This window comes from Garra rufa, chromosome 18 (assembly GCF_049309525.1).
Source record: "Garra rufa chromosome 18, GarRuf1.0, whole genome shotgun sequence".
In the NCBI taxonomy this organism is placed as follows: Eukaryota; Metazoa; Chordata; class Actinopteri; order Cypriniformes; family Cyprinidae; genus Garra; species Garra rufa.
In genome coordinates this window covers 35,747,220-35,769,051 of record NC_133378.1, presented here as the reverse complement: position 1 = coordinate 35,769,051, position 21,832 = coordinate 35,747,220, and the positions used below count along the sequence as shown (strand labels likewise).

The following is a 21,832-nucleotide window of genomic DNA, read 5'->3' as shown; positions in this document are numbered from 1 at the left end:
TCCTTAAAAACACAGACACACCACAGGTGTGTAAACTATTTAATTCTGAGTTTCATAATTGCTACATAACCGTCAGCATCAAAACTGTTGTGAAAACGGCGTCACATGTCAATCACAAAGCATAAATGGAAGGAATTAGGATGCAAAATTAAGTGTAATTTACATCATAATCATCAAACAATAGAGCAGGACAGAGAAAAACACCTACTGTAAACGTTAGGTTTGGCGATAATGCTATGCTATCAGTCAAACTGTTCAAACTCCATTTCTCAGTTGCATAATTTACCTAATTTCTGATCAGGCGTTGGGCACAAACATTTGAGAAAATTCATCAGTATTGCTGGGAAGCGCTCTCTATGAATTATAAATCTAACCTTCCTTGATTTTATGATCTGGCCTCAATTCATAGCTATTAAGCTCAATCATGCTGCGTGTCTTAATACCTCTTTATTTGCCTATGCAGGAACATACGATTTTCCCATTGAATTATCAGATCAGATCACTTTGCCTCCCATAGCCTATTCAGTGAAAGCTTGTCATATGAACTCAAAGGGACTGTTCACCCAGAGGTTTGGATTGAAATGTTAGTATGACAGTATTGCAATATTGGGGCGAATGAATTCAAGCATCGTTAAAAGCAAACTTACTAAACATGCAAGCTAATTTATGTCCCCACCTTTTGGCAGTTAGGTTTGGCTAACGGTTTGCAGTTTAGGCACGATAGGGAAATTATGTTGTTACAGTTTGGACAGGAATGAGAATTACAGATTAAATGACTTTCAGTAAATGATTCAGTCTAGATATTAATGACATTAATTAGGTCGGTAAAGTGTCTTGTACACTGCCAGTCAAAAGTTTTTGAACAGTAAGATTTTTAACGGTTTTTATAAGTCTCTTCTTCTTACCAAACCTGCATTTGTTCAAAAAATCAAAAATCAAAAATAGAGCAAAATTAGTAATATTGTAAAATAGGTTTACTATTTAAAACGGTTTTCTATTTAAATATATTTTAAAATGTAATTTATTCCTGTGTCCAAAGCTAAATTTAAAAATCTTTACTGCAGTCTTCAGTGTCACATGATGCTTCAGAAATCATTTGAGTATTTTTTTTTTCAGGATTCTTTGATGAATAGAAAGACTGAAAGATCAGCATTTAACTGAAACAAAATAGCTTTTGTAACATTACACACTATACCATTCAAAATCTTGTAGTCAGTAGTGTGTGTGTGTGTGTGTGTGTACCTGGTATTCATCACGTTATGGGGACCAAATGTCCCCACAAGGATAGGAATACCAGTAGATTTTGACCTTGTGGGGACATTTCTCAGGTCCCCATGAGGAAACAAGCTTATAAATCACGCACAATGAGTTTTTTTGAGGAAGTAAGAGTGTGCCAAATCTCCTGTGAGGGCTAGGTTTAGGTGTAGGGTAGGTGTAGGGCGATAGAAAGTACGGTTTGTACAGTATTAAAACCATTACGCCTATGGAATGTCCCCATAAAACATGTAAACCCAACATGTGTGAGTGTGAGTGTGTGTGTGTGTGTGTGTGTGTGTGTGTGTGTGTTATTTAGCGAGGATGCTTTAAACTGATCAAAAGTGATGATAAAGACATTTATAATGTTACAAAAGATTTATATTTCAAATAACTGCTGTTCTTCTCAACTTTCTGTTCATCAAAAAAAAAATTGAAAATATTCTACACAGGTTTTATCAAGAACAATAATAATAATGTTTTTTTTTTTTTTGTCTGCAAATCAGAATATTAGAATGATTTCTGAAGGATTGTGTGGCTGGAGTAATTATGCTAAACATTCAGCTTTGAAATCACAGAAATATATTACATTTTAAAATATATTCAAATAGAAAACAGTTATTTTAAACAGAAAAAATTATTTCAAAATTCCTCTGTCTTTGCTGCACTTTCAATCAAATATATGCAGGTGAGAGAAAGAGAGAGAGGGATCCCGGAAAGCAATAATATTAGGTTTTATGATTTTTTTAAAAATCATTTTATATGCTACTTAGCAGTTATAAGGAAAATGATTGTTTAGTTATAAATGGTGGAGCTTATTGATTAATCTACATATCTACATGCTTACTTTAACTAAGTAAGTTTTTATGCTAGAATTTGCAAATTGTGTTTCTCACAGAACAAGTACTGTATGATTACATGCAATGTCAGTAGCAGCCATGAGAGGGCTCTAATGAGCAGCTGAATCAGCAGTCCTACTTGATTGAGATCAAGGCTGTGAGTGAAACCGCAGACTGCTTTCTCACTGTTTCACCACCCAGAAAGACAGTGACTTAATATAGTCATCATTATTGTATAAAAACAACTTTTGATGCAACCGGTTCAGACACCATGGCGAATATTTTTAGAGATATACAAATAATAATTAAATGACCACACTGTTTATTTCTTCATTTAAAAAAAAAAACGGAAATCGGAAAATAGACATTCATGAATTCATTAACTGGTCATTCAGTTTATTTTCAACCAAACTTAAACTGCACACACAGGATTGTGGGATATCAAAACATACATATGCAGCCTTCAAAACTCGAACAAATAGAGGCATTTTAGCATAATGAATGTTGTATTATGAATTTGGTAGTGTCTTGTTGCTTTCCTACCTCCATATAGGGCTACAAATGCAGGTTTGCAGGTTTGCAGACACATGCTTATCCTAAAAGTTTTTTTTTTTTTTGCAGACTTTCCAATAGGGGGCAGGTGTGTCTCACAAAGTGGTTCTTCCCACAAACTAGTTGTAAAATATAAGAAAGATGGGAGTAAAAACATGTTTCTACAGTGCACATGTTTGTGTGAATAGATTTTGTGACAAATATGTAAATAAAAGGACACAAATATACTATTCTGTAAAGAACCTGCATCTGGAGTGAGTTATCAGTGTGTTTTGTGTGAGAGAGAAAGCATGAGTGTGTGTATATGTGTGAGTGTGAAACCACACACCATCAGGAAACAGAATCTGGTGAGAACATGCTATTTCAGCAGAACTGCGAAAGCCATTTCACTTCCTCTCCATGTTGCTATAAGCAACCACTCTTCTGCTGGGGTCAATCCATATTCCACAACATGCTGATAAGAGTATTAAAACAACAGTATTTCGTTGGAATGTTCAATAATAATTTAGAATTCAATAATAATTAAGAAGAATGATTCCTCTTAATATAATAATCACTGGTGATTCACTCTTAGTCATAACTACAGATTGTGCAACATGACAATAAATAAATAAACAAATGAATACAAAAATAACTACTGAGTCATATCATAATATTAATTTTGCATGTGGTCTGGGCTGTCAAGTTTAGTGTCAATTAAAATTTGGTGCTTTAAGTACTATTCTATCATACTGACCACTATGTTAAACATGGCATCTCATGGCAAAGAACTCTCTGAGGATTTGAGAATTAGAATTGTTGCTCTCCACAAAGATGGCCAACGCTATAAGAAGTTCAGTAACACCCTGAAAACGAGTTACACCTCAGGTGTCAGGGTCATACAGAGGTTTTCTAAGATGGGTTCCATTCGGAACAGGCCTTGCAAGGGTTGATCAACGAAGTCAGGTGCAGAACCTGGCTTCAAAAAACATATGCATGAGTGCTGCCAGGATTGCGTTAAAGGTTGCAGAAGTAGAAGGTCAGCTTGTCAGTCTTGCCACACACTGCAAGAAGTTTCTCACTTTTGTGAGATACTGTACTGTAAATGATTTAGTTTAAACAAAATGTAAATAATAATGTCTAAATAAATAAATAACACAATAGTCTTTCAAACATGACTAATCTTCCTGACTATGGGATGTTACACTAACAAAAGTAATTTAAAGTGTCTGTAAGGTACAGTAATATCTGCACATTTTCAAGTTCTAACATGTATGTTGTACATGGTACCTCATAAGATGTAATGTAATTAACTTTAGGTTTATATGTGACCCTGGACCACAAAACCAGTCTTAAGTCGCTGGGGTATATTTGTAGCAATAGCCAAAAATACATTGTATGGGTCAAAATGATTGTTTTTTCTTTTATGCCAAAAATCATTAGGAAATTAAGTAAAGATCATGTTCCATGAAGATTTTTTTTGTAAAATTCCTACTATAAATATATCAAAATGTAATTTTTGATTAGTAGTATACATTGTTAAGAACTTAATTTGGACAACTTTAAAGGTGATTTTCTCAGTATTTTGATTTTTTTGCACCCTCAGATTCCAGATTTTCAAATAGATGTATCTCGGCCAAATATTGTCCTATCCTAACAAACCATATATCAATAGAAAGCTTATTTATTGAGCTTCCATATGATGTATACAACTAAGTTTTGTAAAATGTAACCTTATGACTGGTTTTGTGGTCCAGGGTCACATATATGTTTATCTGGCCTTGTTGCATAAGACTTGTTTTGAAGCAGTTCCTCGGAAGAAAAAGTTATGTATTACTGCAGGATCAGCCTTAGTAAGAGGAAGACACACTTCCCCATGCAGGCCGGAGGTCAAAGGGGCTAAAGCAGCTGCAGATCGAATGCCTGTCCACAAAAAAACAAAACAAAAAAAACAACAGATAGGGGAAGGCCTCTTTATGAATCATACTGTATGTGTGTCATTTTTAAAACTCTCCAAAATCATGGTAAAACTCTTTGCTTTATTTCTGATCTATGAAGCGCTTAGGTTAGAAATAAAGCATCCATTTCATGTTATAATGTCACACCTCTCTTCTATTTTACCACATTTCATTCCACTTCACACAGAGGCAGAAAACACAACACGTACACATCAAGCTACAACTAACCACAAACCAGTCATGTACGCACTGAGGTTAGTATCATGAACAACAAAACAAGCTATCGAGGTCTTAGGAAGATGTTAAACAGATGGGGACAGATATCTGCTTATTTTTACAGTAGCTGCATCAATAAATAATGCATGTTGTACATATTCATTATGAACTGTTGTAAATTCCCTTCTTAATGGGATGGTTTACCAAAACATGAAAATTACTCACCCTCAAACCATCCTAGGTGTATATGACTTTCTTCTTTCAAATACAATTGGAGGTATATTAAAAAATGTCCTGGCTCTTCCAAGCTTTAATGGTAGAGATTTTGTTGCCTGAAAAATGCCTCCATCCTTCATTAAACGTATGCTACATGGCTCTGAGGGGTTGATAAAAGCCCTCTAAAGGGAATCAATGCATTTTATAAACTGTAATCTCTAGCTACTATGGCGAAATAGCCTAATCAATATTTTAGGGTCATTCATGTTGTGTTGCAGTAAACTGTGGTTTTTAAACTATTTTCTTTTAATATTCGATGGTCGAAGAGTGAGTAGTATAATGTCACCTCATTCTATGTGTTTTTTTTTTTTTTTTTGCATTCATAGGGCCTGTCCCAATACCAACACCGGCAGTCTTTACACTTGAGCATGCTTACTTACATGACATATTTACTATATTTGACCCAAGTGTTCAAGTGGGTGTAAAGACCACAAGTCTGTGAAGAACGATTAATGAGAAAAATTTACAATCTGATGTTGTTAAAATTCTAGTCAAGTTTTTAAAAAGCTTTATTTACAGATTCTGAACATGCAATACTTTGCTTTGTTAAATAAACATACATTTCTGTTCAGTAGTGAACGTGAATGACTATTTAAGTGTACTTCTAACTGAGTGATAAAAAGCAGCTGCAAACATTTGACAAAATACACGTATGCATTGTTGTACCAATAAAATGTGTAACACTTACCCCCGGTTTCACAGACAAGGCCTAAGCCTAGTCCTAGACTAAAATGTAAGTCTGAGCTGTTTCAACTGAAAGAAACTTGAACTGACTGATCTAAAAATACATTAGTGCCTTTGTTTTGTCTTAAGATGCTTACCAGTAATGTTTTTTTTTTTTTTCTAAGCATGTTTATAAAAAATACTTAATTGTCCTAATTGAACTATGAGTTAATCCTGGCTTAGTTTAAGCCCTGTCTGTGAAACCAGGCCTTAATGTTTTACACAAATTATATGTGACCCTGGACCACAAAACAATTAAATAGCATGATATATTTGTAGCAATGGCCAAAAATACATTGGATGGTTCTAAATGATCAATGTTTCTATGCCAAAAATCATTAGGATTTATCAAGTAAAGATCATGTTCCATGAAGATATTTTGTACATTTCCTACCGTAAATATATCGAAACTTAATTTTTGATTAGTCATATGCATATCTAAGAACTTCATTTGGGCAACTTTAAAGGCGATTTTCTCAGTATTGTGTTTTTTTTTGCACCCTCACATTCCAGATTTTCAAATAGTTGTATCTTGGCCAAATATTGTCCCATATGGAAAGCTTATTCGTTCAGCTTTCAGATTTTCAAAAAATTGACCCTTATGACTGGTTTTGTGGTTCAGGGTCACATATGTGTTTAGCAAACCTACAGTTTACAGGTTATAGATCTTATTTGCGCAATGATGCATGATGGGCTGTAGGTAGATAAAAGTTTGTAGGCCTAATAGTTACATGAATGCAAGAAAATTAAATCTAAAGTTTAATTTTTAATCATGACCTATTATTAGTAGTAAAATTACAATCAAACTGCACCTAACCCCACTTTTGGTTAAAGGTAAACTCACCCTTCAACTTCAACAGCACGTATACTGTATACTGTATGGTTCATTGTTTATGGTTGTGCATGAAATGATACGATGAGTTTGAGGGTTTTCTAAAAACCCAACCTGGCTGAGGGGGTTAGTGGTCAGGGTTATACAGAGCGACCAAGAGAAAGCGTGTAACTGTCTCACCAGTATAGCTGGGGTGGTGGATTGGCTAAAGCTTCATCTGTTCTCATTGCAGGAGCCAAACAGCCATCTCTGTTTGACCTCAACAATGTCTAGCTACCTGAATAGAAAGAGTTCACAAGACAGACACTTTAATGTAGTAGGCTCTCACATTTCTATTTCTGTAACGTATATTTTAGCGTGAGCTAAAGAGAAAGCATATGGGCAATTAAAAGAAAAACAGTGTGATAAAGTTTATGACTCTGGGTGAGTGTGTGGAGAGAGAGAAAGAGAGACAGGAAACTCCTGACCGCTTCAACTGACCCTGAGGAATGTCAGATTCCTACAGAGCCATTAAACATCACATACCAACAGCTAATAGGTTTGGTCACTTTTAATATAATAACCCCCCCACCCCATAAAAAAGAATATTTAAGAACAATTAAAAGTTTTTGCACTGCAATTAATGACAATGAATGTATTTATTGTTATTTCTATAATAGTATATAAACTAATTAGTTTTTCATGCATTGTGTAGTTAGACAATTTATACTGTTCAGATTCACACTAAATGCACTTCTCTTCCTCTCTTAAACACACACTCACACATCAGGAAAGCGTCCAAGAGTCATGGTGTAGGGGGTAATCTTGAATAATCCTGCTTTATTGGCTGTTACCGCTGTGACGCAAGTCCGCTCCCCCTGACAGATTCTGGGTGACATCTAGCCTGACCTGACATTACGGTCAGTCATTTATACACTCACAGTTACCAACTAACTTTCTGACACAGACACACACACAGTTACACACGTCTGTCTCACTCCCTCACAAACACACATTTGTGTAGCCATCTACACAGGGACTCCATTTGGCCTTAAATTAAGCTAATTACAATTATTACAGACTAACCCTAACACACACTCCAAACCCTAAAATAAAACCTGCAGCATTTTTAGAAGTGAATAAAGACATTTCTTTATGAAGCCTTTTCTCTTTTAAGGATGTCCACTAGTAACTAATTTAGGGACATTTCTTCTGCAGATTTTTCTATAAAATATAGCAGTTTTATTTCTCTTTCTATAACCAGTGCACAAATCTTGTTAAATGTGCTTCAGAGACTGAAAACTCTTTATTTGCCTGCGTAAAGGTTCAATTCAACTTCCAAACATGATGTCTTTCTCTAGAGGGCAGCATTGACATTCAGTGTTATCTATAAAGGAAGAGAGTGTTTTGTTAGTCATTTTTAACTGGTTCATTTTACCTATATCATGTTTTACTTCAGGCTAATTCACTTTGGAAATTATGCCATTTTTTAATCATATACCAAACTGAATGTTTAGAATTTTATAGTCATAAACCAATATAGTTGATTATTTAAGCAACGGAAACAGATTAAATATATGTATGTACAAATACTAACAGTAATAAAATGAGTAAGCCTTACTTTAGTTTATTATAAATATCACTGTATAATGTTACCATAGGAGGAGTGCGTGTCTGGATTGGTCCGCGCAGCTGTCACTCAAATTCTCTGTCACTCCTGCTTTAGTTTAAGGGTTAATCTCGATGCATCCTCACTGTGTGCAACCGAGATGACATGAGCAACCAGCAGTTTGCACAGAGCAACAGATGACAATGTGACTATACAGGTAGGTCTTCCATTTAGCCTACAGTACGTATTATTGATAATACGCATGTACAGTATGTTTTTTTAGTGCGCACTTTAACAAGACTTGCATATTATTGGTTGACTTATTTATATATTTATTTTTTTACAGAATGAAATGAACAACAGCAACATGTAAAAACTCAAAGCTTCCAGCTTTCGCTATAGTTGAGGAGAGGGACGGGGTCTTCTGCTATTTGACAGTCGTGTTTTTGGAAAGGCGTGCCCTTTTTTTTTGTCAGATCCGAACACTCGTCGCAATCATGCAGCTAGCATTTTGATCATCACGGCCCCCCGAGAGCCGTGAGAACCCACGTTCACCGCCCTCGCCACGAACTTCAGCGCTGTGCGCAAACGGGACATCTGGAGAGCTTTTACGCACAGAGGTGACCCCAGCGGCAGCGCGCTGCATGCAACACGAATGCACAGACGTGCATATAAGCTCTCACCCCACTGAAAAATACAATTTCTAGAATAATTTAATAAGATTATAACATTTTCTTCTTGCGTCCGGCCAAAGCAACCTGATTGTTGGACAATTTAACATATCGATCTCTAATCACTCGCCATGGAAGAAAATCCTAGTAACTTGAGCGTGCTGAACTGGGAGCAGGTGAAGCGTCTGGATGTCATCCTTACCGAATCCATCCCCATTCACGGCAAATGGAACTTCCCCACTTTGGAGATGAAACCTCGGGATATCGTCGAAGTCGTGCGGTGTCGAATGGAAGAGCGCAAGATCCACGTCCGGGAGGTTCGGTTGAACGGTTCCGCTGCCAGTCACGTTCTTCACGAGGACAGCGGTTTGGGCTACAAGGACCTGGACCTCATATTTTGCGCGGATCTGAAAGGAGAAGTGGAGTTTCAGACCGTCAAGGATATCGTTCTGGACTCACTTCTGGATTTCCTGCCTGAAGGAGTGAATAAAGAGAAAATCACCCCCGTTACATTAAAGGTAAACATTTAGTAACCGTTTTTATTTGTTTAAACTGGTTGTTTGCTTGTTTTTACAAGGGTTTTGTGCACTTTTCAAACCTGCTTAGTTTGGTTTAAGATGTTTTTTTTTAAGCAAAATAGCTCAAAATCCTGGCTAGAAAATGAAAAAAGTTGTGAATTCAAACCTTGCAGGAGATGATTCATCACCCTCAAGGCACTTAACCTCAGGTTACTCCATCGGGACTGTCCTTAATTTAGGTGTACTGTCACTTTGGATAAGAGAGATTCGGCTAAATGATTGCTTAGTAACTGATCTAATTCCATATGTTTAATGTGCTAAATAAAAGGGAAGTGCACGACATGCTATAATTTGACACTGACTGGACCTAGACATCCTAGAGAGCATATATTAGAGTTAAACTGCAATAAGATAAGGGCACTGGTAGTAAAAACGCTGGTTTCTACTACAAAGAGGATTTCTCTAAACCAATTTACGATGGATCCGCTTTCTCCTCTCTCTACTCAGTGTACAGTATGCAAAGGCAGACCGCATGTATGCAAATTAGGCTGATATAATTTAAAGGTATAGCAATGTGATGGAATGCCTTTACTGGATATGCAAAGTGTCTTTCAGTGAAAAAAAAAATAGCAGATGTAGTCTTCTGCCATTGACAATATGCTTTAACGTATTCATGTTTTAGCAATTTTAATTGATTTAGCAAATTTTAACACTAACATTGTCCTCCTCCAAACCTCTTTCTCTTTATCAGGAGGCTTATGTGCAGAAGATGGTGAAAGTGTGTAATGATTCTGACCGTTGGAGTCTAATCTCCCTCTCCAACAACAGCGGGAAGAATGTTGAACTGAAGTTTGTGGATTCCTTGCGCCGTCAGTTTGAGTTCAGCGTTGACTCTTTTCAGATCCGTCTGGACTCCCTCCTCCTCTTCTACGAGTGCTCTGAGAACCCCATGGCTGAGACGTTCCACCCCTCCATCGTAGGAGAGAGCGTTTATGGAGACTTCAACGTAGCCTTGGATCACCTACAACAGAAACTGATCTGCACTCGAAATCCAGAGGAGATCCGGGGTGGCGGCTTGCTGAAGTACTGCCACCTGTTGGTGCGAGGTTTTCGTGCGGCTTCGGAAGCTGAGATGAAGCTTCTCGAACGCTACATGTGCTCCCGGTTCTTCATCGACTTCTCAGATCTGGCGGAACAAAGACGCAAGCTAGAGTCGTATTTGCAAAATCACTTTGTGGGACTAGAAGACCGGAAATATGAGTACCTGACCACCCTGTACAGCGTCGTCAATGAAAGTACAGTATGCCTGATGGGACATGAAAGGCGACAGACTTTGAGCCTCATCACCATGTTGGCAGTACGTGTTCTGGCAGAGCAAAATGTAATTCCCAACGTGACTAACGTCACTTGCTATTACCAGCCTGCACCGTACATTGCGGATGTCAACTTTAGCAATTACTATATTGCTCAGGTGCAGCCAGTCTACGCCTGCCAGCCCACCCACACATTCTCACCATGGTTGCCCTGCAACTGACCAACTGTTAACTCACATTTTGTCCAACATGTCTAATTAGAGCACTCGCCCAGTGAAACCAGTTGACAAGTCTGTATTTGTGTGCTCTACAAAGTGAGGAAAACCCAAGACGTTCCCGATTGGCTGTTACCAGCTCGTTACAAGGAGAAGCTACGAGCGCATCGGATTTGAGAAAGGGAGGGAGAGTGAGGTAACTTGGATTGGTTCCCATCGAGCAGCACGTTCTACCTACGCTTTTCATGGCTATGTGCCAGGCGTACAGAAGCACAACACTGGCTGAGAGGAAACACAATGAAAACAAAGAGCATTTGAGTAATACAGACACAAAAGGGACTATCTTTGTGTTTGTGTACATATCTGTGTGATAGACATACTTGAAGAATCAAGGATATCCTGCATATTGTATTGAAAGGTCAGATAGATTAGCAAAATAACATTTTTGATGCTCATTACTCATGCTATCAGACTGAAAACAATGGACACTTCTTTCAAGCCAAGGATATTCATTTAGGCACCATATAGCCAAACAGGTTATCAATTAAGTGCCTTAAAGTAAAAAAAAAATCTTGAAAAAGTTGCTTTGTGAATAACCCCAAAGTATGTTAGTCAAGACATCTTTTTTTGGAATCACATGAGTGTACAATAGCAAATGGATGAAATTTTAAAGACCACTTGATCGTGAACTTCCAAATAATAGTTGTAAGACAGATTTCTTTTAATGTATTCATTTGGGGGTCTATATGAAAGTGTTGCATAAGAACTGTTTTTCCATCCACGGCACTGGCAAGATTCATATATCTGTCTAAGATTGTACATACAAGTTTTTCCACAGCTTTTTGTCTCATCCAAACTGACCTCAATGTAGTGTTGGCTCAGTGCTGTTTTAGCTCAGATTAAAATGTCCAGGGCAATGCCATTACATCTAAGACAGATAAGTAAAATAGGTTGAGGCTGAACAGGAAGAGAATTAATGAAAGTTGTTTAAGTCCAAATTGTTGTTGTTATATCCAGGTTACCTGGTGTCTTTCTGAAGGCCTAATTATCACACGGCCACCGAATCCAGAGATTATACCTTTGACACATCTGACCTGCATAACCTGGGGGATTAAGACCAGCAGAGACACAGCACTGAGAAGCAGAAGCTCATTTAAGGCAAGCGGAACATATACCAAAGATATTCATGACATTCCTCAAGATTGTGAAGTGACAATACTTGATGTAAAAGCATCTACATGATGTTGGAACTTAATGCAACACAATCCCCCACTTGAATTATTCCATAAAGTCTGAATCTGAGTGCTTTGACATAAGGCCCTGTTCCCAATGCTCCCCTAAACCATTGTGGTCCTCAGTCAAATCTACACTTGGGCGACACACTGCTGCAAAGATTGTCTAGTAGTAATCACATGGTACAGACTGGGCAAAAGGGGGTCACTAGGGGACCCAGAAGCACCTTTCAGAATCCAAAAAATGGGACAGCCCCAGTCACATACAAGTAATGGCCATATGTTAAGGCCCTGGCCCAAATGCTCCCCTAAGCCCTTGTGGTCCTCAGATAAGTCTACACTTTAATAATGCAATGCTGCATAGACTGTCCGGTCCTAGTCCAACGGTGCAGACTGGGCAAAACAGGGGCATTAGGGGCACTCAGGTGCACCCTTCAGAAAAAATGGGACACCCTATGGTCGCATATCTTAAGGTGGCCGTATCTTAAGGTCATGTCCCAAATGCTCCCCCAAACCCTTGCGGTCCTTGGCCAAGTCTACGCTTTGGTGATGCAATGCTCCATAGATTGTCTGGTAGTAGTCCGAAGTTGCAAAATGGGCAAAAGTGGAGCATTAGGGTACTCAGGAGCACCCTTCAGAATAAAAATGAAATGGGACACCCTAGGGTCACATTCATGCAATGGCTGTATGTTAAGGCTCTGTCCCAAATGCTCCCCTAAACCCTTGCCGTTCTTGGCCAAGTCTACACTTGGGTGATGCAATGCTGCATAGACTATCCGGTAGCAGTCCAAAGGTGTGTACTATACAAAAATGGGGCATTAAGGGCACTCAGGAGCACACTTCAGTGTCAAAAAAATGGGACACCCTACTGTTACATGCATGCAATGGCCATTTGTTAAGGTCCTGTCCCAAATGTTCCCCTAAGCCGAGTCTACACTTTGGTGATGCAATGCTGTATAGACTGTCTGGTAGTAGTTCAAAGGTGTGTACTGGGCAAAAAGAGGGGCATTAAGAACACTCAGGAGCACCCCTCAGAAACAAAAAAATGGACACTCCATGATCACATGCATGCGATAGTTGTTTTAAAGTCTGCAGGACTGCAAGTTGGGACAGGGCCTGAGAATGTCAGATGTACTTATGGATAAATTCACTCTAACAGATCATTCAGAGATGGACACTTTTCTCCCATACTCTTACTCACATATAATCATCTCTCATATTTTTCTACTGATTCTTCTATTTTTGTACATTGTGATGTTTGTGCTACGGTCTTGGTTAGGACCTTACTCTAATGCTGTGAAAGTACTGTTGTGTTTTATGAGTCGAAAGACCCGACCAAGCATTAGTGCAGCAAATTCTTAAAAAACGCTGGTGTAAATTTTCATTTTGAGTCATTACATTTGGAAGCCCACACAAGTGTGAATGTCTCAGTCCATGTGTGTTTTATCTTCTAAATTAAACTTGGATGTGAATTCAGATGTGAAATTCTGAGCTCACTACTGTTGATATTGCAATGCTTCATGTATTTGCAAGCATGAATGACGCATTAAATGGTGATTTTAATTACATAGGCTCAGCGTTGTTTGTTAGCAAAAAAGGCCTCCAGAAGTCACTATTTGACAAAAGTCACTACTTGGTCCACAGATTATCTTTTCCTGTTTTGTGGTTCTAACAAAACCGATACACATCATGATATTCACACCCTGCTGATAAGACCAGCATTTGCTGGGTTTTTGATGGCCTTGCTCTTTAAAATCATGCTAGACCAACACAAGCCTTGACTAGCCTAGAAATGCATGCCAGTAAAACATGTTCTTTCCTACAGGAAACTAAGTTAAAAACAAATTTTTCAAATGTAGCTAACTAACAATAAAAAACAGCACTTTATGCTACAGTATCTGAACTGTTAGTATCCTTATGCTTAGAGTAGCAGATGGTCAGATGTTTAGAGTACATCACTATTGGCTAAATGATGCACCAATCTACCTGTTTAATGATTTCTACACATAATCTTGTGTGTTTAATGTACTTTGGCAACAGTATGTCTCTCAACAGACCTGTAACTGTTGGCTAAGAAGCACACAGTGCAAGTAGATTTATTGCAGCCTGCGTCATGTTGCCATAGACAGGATATCACTCCAGCTGTCCCCAACTCTCCCTCATTTACTTTCTCCCCTTTGCACTTTCTCATTAGGATTTGCTGCTATAGCGCCCTTGACTTGGGTATAAAACTTTCACATATGTAGACTTGGTACCTTTTGATTTGTGCTGCTTTCTAAAGTTTGGACTCTCTTACATTCTCTTTTCATCTTCTTCCCACTGTCCATATTTCCACTAGGAGCCTTGCTAGGGGAAAACTACCAATTAAACCAGCCCAAGTTGGTTCACTGATACTTACCTGGTCTTGCACAGGGTTTTGCAAAATTTAGAGTTAAATAATTGACTTCCTTTTAGGTGTGAATTTGAATTTAATTGGCCAGACCAAATGAGAAGTTGAACTAATATGGCAGAAAGAGGAATTTACTGAACTGTAACTCAAAGACAGTCACAATAGGCAATGCATTATGGGAAATGAAGTGTTCTTCCACCCTGGTGCACAAACGTCGACTGTTAACATATGATGAATTTAAATAAAATATTTCAATAGGTGACATTTCAAACAATATGTGAAGTCAACCAATTTTGCATTGATAAACTTTGTTTTTCTATTCAAAAATTAGTTCAAATATATATATATCTTTATGTTTCAATTCTATGTCTTTGCATTCATATTCAAATTGCAATTCTACATTCTGGCTGTTTCTCAATTCCAAGTAAACAAAGAATGGACTTACCAGGCTTCCTTGAAAGAACAAACCCGGAAAGACACGAGAACACAGAACGCGTATTTGTGAGAATGTGCTGTGTTCTTGAGAGACAACAGCATGCAAAGCACAATAACATCACAAACAAATGCCATAATGCTTTTTTATTTCATTTATTATAGACAACATTTTCATATTGTTTTATAGCTTTTTACCGCATGTTGGAAATGATTAGGCTATGTATAATGTTATATATTCTTTTTTAATATGCCAATAAAAAGTATGATAGGCTTTTTTTTTACTTCATTAAAATTATGCAAAACAAAACAACAAATGTTTATTTCTGGGTTTCACTTAACGGAAATAAGAAAAACTTTCAAGGATTTATGATTTTGAGAAACGGCCTCAGTCTGCAACCTCAATGGACCTTTCTCACATTTCCGGGTTTCACTTAACGGAAATAAGAAAAACTTTCAAGGATTTATGATGATGATTACCATTGAAACGAATCATCATAGTCTTGTGAAAAGGGTCCATTCAAAACTGAATTTGAATTTGAAAGGCAGACAAAGTTCAGACTAGTATTAATATTCTCTCTATTTATGTTGGAAGGTAAAATTCTGCATTTTTATGAAGCAAAATGTAATTCTTGCCCAAAAAGGCTGAGGATGAGTCATTTGTCAAACAAAGTTGCTCGTTGCTACAGAGTTCCTGTAGAAGAAATAATCGAGTGTGGCGCAAGCAAAAAGGTCATGGAGTATGATTTCCAGGAAAACGAACAAAAAAGTTCATGCCATATTGCATGAAAGTAAACGGTGAGTGTTACCTTAGATATGTGGCAATGGGAGCTAACTTAGCAGACTCTGACGTTAATAGGAGCCTTAATAGTTTAGCTCCAACTTTGGCATACACGCGCTAGCTTAGCTTGTGCTCCGGGTTTGACTGGATGAGAAATTGGGTCTGAGGGTGTCTTAATGTAGAGGGGACTGGGCAGGGCTAACGTTATCCTATCGTTAAGCGGCACTTCGAATATACTATATTTAGCGCTCCATGAGAGGGATATTAACCCATCTCCCCTAATCTGATTACATGCTTAATAGCCCTGTGCTCAACAGTCCAGGGTAGTTACAATGCTCAGGTTTATGAGTATTGTACTGTAACACATACGCCTGGGTGAGAGCGCACTCCCTTACTGTCGAACTACTATTGTGGGTCAGTGTGAATTTTGTTGAGAAATAGTAAAAACAGTATGCTGAAAAAGTTCTTTCTTTCTCAAGTTCACCTCCTTCTCATGCTTCGAGACAAAGCGAACAAAAGCTTGCTCTTCTAAGCTGCAATCTTGGACAATTCGTCCACTGACCTAGCCTCAAGCTAACCATGTGACATGCTAATTATGCTAATTAATCTGACGATTCCGTTTTTACTTATTCATTTGTATGCAGTTCCTCGTGCTCCCTTCCCAAGACTATGAACTGGCACTTCATGAGCTATTTTAAGAGAATTGAAACCAACAGTCCCACCGTCTGTCTTTGTTCAATCTGGAGTGCCTCCTTGTGACAAAAATGACATGGTGCATCCTAAATGAGCCGTGGAAAAATACTTAAGCTGCTTTGCAATACAGCAACAGATAAATTGATTTTAAATCAAATACATCTGCAGGATTTACAGGGGCCAGTAAATACTGTTTCATGACTTTGTACTTGCAAAACTAGTACGTGCCAAATCAGAGATGTTTGATTAATATGTTATGCACCAGTGAACGCAAAGCCTTGAACTGTCTCATAAGTTTCTCATTTACTGTTATAAGATTGGTAACACAATGGCTTCTGGTTCTTAACCATACATATAGTTCCTTCATTTAAGAGCACTTTCATATTTAAAAAATACTCTCTATTATAGAATAATTTTCACACTCTGTTTAGTCTAATTTGTATATAGGCAACAAGGAGAATAATATTTTATTCTTACTTAACAATTCAGATTTTTTCATCAGAGCAAATGGATGTAATTTGCTATGACAGCATATATAAATATAATTACACTGCTAAAACGATTTATAATAACCTGAAATAATACATATTGCTCGCAAACAGTTTTATTCTATCAGGCTTTTGGATTATTGCAGAAAATAAGTTTATGATTCCATGTTTTAATGATAATCTTAAGAAATAACCACAAATGATATGAATTTTCAAAATCGCAATCGATAAAAATACAAAGCTAAATGCAGGCTATTTACAAATGACACCATGGTCACTTCCAACTCTGTGTCTAACTGTGTTAGAATAGTTTGCAAGATAGTTATATATTTATATACATATATATATATTTAGGTATATTTTTAGCAATAGCCAACAATACATTGTATGGGTCAAAAAAGTTTTCTTGTATGCCAAAGAATCATTAGGATATTAAGTAAAGATCATGTTCCATGAAGATATTTTGTACATTTTCTATTGTAAATATATCCAAACTTAATTTCTGAATAGTAATATGCACTGAAAGACAATTTTCTCAATATTTAGTTGTATCTCTGCCAAATATTGTCCTATCCTAACAAAGCTTATTTATTCAGCTTTCCGATGATGTATAAATCTTACTTTCAAAAAATTAACCCTTATGACTGGTTTTGTTGTCCAGGGTCACATTTAATGTTGCACACAACTTTAAGAAGTGTATTGATAGCAACCGCCTTTTTCAAGACACATATAAGGTTTAAAAAAAATCACGATAAGCATATTACTGATGTATTTTTTGCGGTAGAATACGTGAAAAATATCTCAAGCTTGTGTCAAAAAACTCTGGAAGTGCATAAACAAACTGATTTCGAAGTTTTACTTAAGTTTTAGGACTTATGTAGTAAGATGCTTTTTGCTGCCAGACAGTGAATTCATTCTATCCACAGGGGCTAAGTGAACCATGCACACTAATATATTTTTTAATGATATTTGATAGCAACATGCAATTAATTGTGCGCTTGGAGTGTGTTTCTGGCCAAACTTGACTTGACATATTGACTGTTCTGTATTGCAAGTATCCATATATGGAAAAACATTCAAAAAGTCATGTTTTCAGAAAAACGATCTGTCAGTGATGTAAACCATGTAAACTACAGATGCTGGCGTTATTGTTGTGGACACTGAGCGTATGTCCTCTAGTTCCCCCTCTTTCTAACAGAGCTGTTGTTTGGATTCCTCTCTGCGTGAGACAATGACCTCTGACTCTTTACGGATCTTGTCGGTTGGATTCTCATCAGACCAATGAAGAATATTCCAGACGAGGATATCGCTGCTTGTCAGTGTGCGATAGTGAGAGAGCTCGGAAAAAAAGGAGGGGGAGTAGGGTTTCGCAGAATCATAAACGCTCGAGCCAGCAGCGATAATGCAATCTACGGTTTAAAGCTCCAAAAACCTTCGCTGTCATTCAAACATTTAGTCCAAAAGGAAAACGACTTTCATGATAGCTATGTAAATATTATAAATCTCAAAACGCTGATCTCACATCTCAGTTCGCAAAACTAAAATTTGCTGTAAATGTTGCATTAGAAAGCACTTTGAGACACCCAAACAAGCAGATGTTTTCAATAAAACATTAATGTTATTGCTGACCGGCAATGTAAACACAGACTGATGAAGGCCTCGAAGGGAAGCGAGAGATGCCTCTCGGGTAGCTAGTTGTTAGTGCATGCCGAAAGTAATATTCGGTGCCCACACTGACTGGCATTTTCCTTCTGCTTAATAATAACACGGGTGTGCGTACTTGCCTACACAGCGGGTAGGCATCTGTGGCAGCAGACTCGATGGCGGAGTAATGTGAGATGAAAGTATTATGGTGATTGGCCAGACTTCTGCGTAGGAATGAGGGGGCTTTTCCACGCCATCTATAAATCTGCTGATAAACGGGACAAGCTGAGCGCAAATCTGGCAAAACCCACGGCTCCTCCACACATAGCCATATTCCTGTCTGAAAATGTCATTATGGGAGCCTGCAGAGAAATCAAAATAATATGTCAGCTTGAGGGTTATCAAAGAAGCACACTTAATGAATCACTAGAAAGCACCTGAAAAGATGTGCAAAAATACATTCACCCAAATACAATTGTAACTTAAGACACACATAAAGAGGTCGTGTGCCATTCATAACCAAATTAAGAAGACTGAGTATTTGCATTATGTTCCTTTAGATACTTTCTTCCATGAGTGAGTATGTGCGCATGAATCTATAACTCTGTCAGTCTGCATCGTCAGCAGTGATATATTAGTCTCCATAACTCCAGAACAGACGTCTCCTGCCGCAGCTGCTCAGCAACTATTTTTCTGAGCCTGTTTGTAGAGCTGGAGACTTTCGCCCTTTATGCTGCAGATGTGCAGGCCTTTGATGGAGGGGAACATCTGGAGCAGCTGGGAAGGAAACAGCGATGGAGAACACTCTAAAATGGCTAAGATACGTTACAAATCTTCACCTCGCTTCTCAGAGGACACCTTACTTGTATCCCAAAAACTGATTTATTTAAGGATTGTGTCAGATGTCAAAAATAAACTTCACAGGGAGACTTACAACGATGCTCATCTGGCCTTACGGGGTGCATTTCCTCAGAGACAAATCACCAATAGGCCAGAAAAAAAATGTAGGAATATACAATGGTTCAGAAAAAATTTGGACAACTAAGCCAAACTGTGGCTAATTGTAGTTTAGAAATATTTCTTTGCAAAAAATGTATTTGCATTAAAAATATTAAAGCATTTGGCATGTAGTTTAATGAGATACTGTGCAAACACAGTTAAAAGTAATTGCAAAGTTGAGGTTTGTTATCTAATACCTTGATTATTTGTTATCCAATGCATGTGTATGTAAAGATATATAATGAAACTGAATGTATGACCAGTTCTAAATATGCTAAAAACATGATAAAACTTTGATAGAAATATTATCAAAGCAGTATATTGTACAATATAATTGTGTTAACATAAAGCTATTGCATGTACACTGCTTATTTGAGTCAACTTTTCCTTGAAATGTACCAATAAATATATAACTTTATGGGTGGACACACATATTGACAGATATTGATGGATGGATAAATGGATGGACACATATTTAGATAGAGATGGATGGATGTATAGATAGATATAGACGGATGAGTGGACAGATATATTGATAGATATTGATGGATGGATAGATGGGCGCATATTTAGATAGATATGGATGGATGGATAGACCTAAATAGATATGGATGGATGGACAGATATATACTGTAAAAAGATATGGATGATGGATGCATGCATGGATGGATAGATAGACAGATGGACATTTAGATAATCATGAATGGATGGATGGACAGACGGATGGACATATATAGATAGATATGGATGGATAGGCATAAACAGATATAGATGAATGGATGATTTATAAATAGACATAGATGGATGGACAAATAGAAATGGATGGATGCATGGATGGACAGATAATATACTGTAGATAGATATGGATGATGGATAGATGGATGGATGGACATTTAGATAGATATGGATGGATGGACAAATATATAGATAGATATAGATAGTTACGGATGGACGTTTGGATGGATGATCGACGGATGGACATTTAGATAGATATGGATGGATGGACAGATATATAGATCGATATGGATGGATGGATGGACAGATATATAGATAGATATGGATGATGGATAGATCTATATATATATATATATATATATATATATATATATATATATATATATATAAACTGATATAGATGGAAGGATTGGTTGGATGGACAGATTTATGTTATGGATAAATCTGAGTTAAGGATGGATGGATGCATATAAATAAATATAAATGGACAGATATATGGATAAATAGAGATGGACAGCCAGATAGATGGATAGATGAATAGATCTCTAAACTCTCATCAGTCACATAGGAAACTCTTTGTGGATAATATCTACAAGCGCCAAACTGTCTATAAGCTTCAGTCACCAAAAAAAAAGCTGGAAATGCAATTAATTAGAAGCCGGTTACCAGAACGAAAGAGGAAACTAGCATTTAAATGGCCTTTAGACATTCCATAGGTTCAGTTTTCTTTTTTTTCCAGAAGATAACCATCACTGTGATTTGTGGCTGCAGGCGTTGGTTATTTAATTATCCAGAATGGGTGCACAAGGTCAAAAATGTGCTTGTGTGTTCATATAATGCGGAAAAAGGAATACGGCAAAGATATGCAGTTGGGTGTTGCTGTGTTTGGACAGTTTGACCTCATGGCATTGCATGTTGAATGCAACAAGTGGCATCAAGGCAAGATTTAGAAATATATTTAGTTTCAGTAATACAGTTGCGTTTTTAATCACTTTTTTTTTTCCAACAATGTCTTAAGGTTTTGAAGTCCGATTGAATAATATGAAGACCAATACAAAATTCTTGGATGATTCTTGGATGATTACTTTCGTTTAATTTGCATTGCATTGTGGGATACAGTATTTCTCAATTTGATCTTCCATTTCCATACACTTACTTGAATTCTCTGTATACACAGAATTTACATTTTGCACACAGTATATATGCTGCAGAAATACTATGAGTAGTATCACAGTATGCTATTATGAACATGGAGAATTATGAAACTCACCAGTGGCTGGGATTTTAAGCAGAGTCATAAATTGCTGTGTGTTCTTCAGTTGAAGTGATCTTTTCTATCTAAGAACATCTTGTAAAACAGAAACATACGTACCATATTTCAGACTTCTGAGACGGCAAATGTTTCCTCATAAACATTATCGAATCAAATCCTGGGACAGAATGTACAAGCACAAGAGTGTTTGCAAATGAACTGATCTGTTGTTTTGTCACTCTTTTCTCATAGT

At 37.3% G+C, this 21,832-nt stretch overlaps 1 protein-coding gene across 1 annotated transcript; it reads left to right on the top strand.

The window, feature by feature from the left end:
- Positions 1–8,341: 8,341 nt before the first annotated feature.
- Positions 8,342–13,732, top strand: tent5ab (terminal nucleotidyltransferase 5Ab). The gene is made up of 3 exons (XM_073823535.1): positions 8,342–8,434; positions 8,564–9,406; positions 10,158–13,732. The coding sequence occupies exons 2-3, from the start codon at positions 9,020–9,022 to the stop codon at positions 10,938–10,940; spliced, it is 1,170 nt and encodes a 389-aa protein (XP_073679636.1). The 5' UTR covers positions 8,342–8,434; positions 8,564–9,019; the 3' UTR covers positions 10,941–13,732.
- Positions 13,733–21,832: the final 8,100 nt, after the last annotated feature.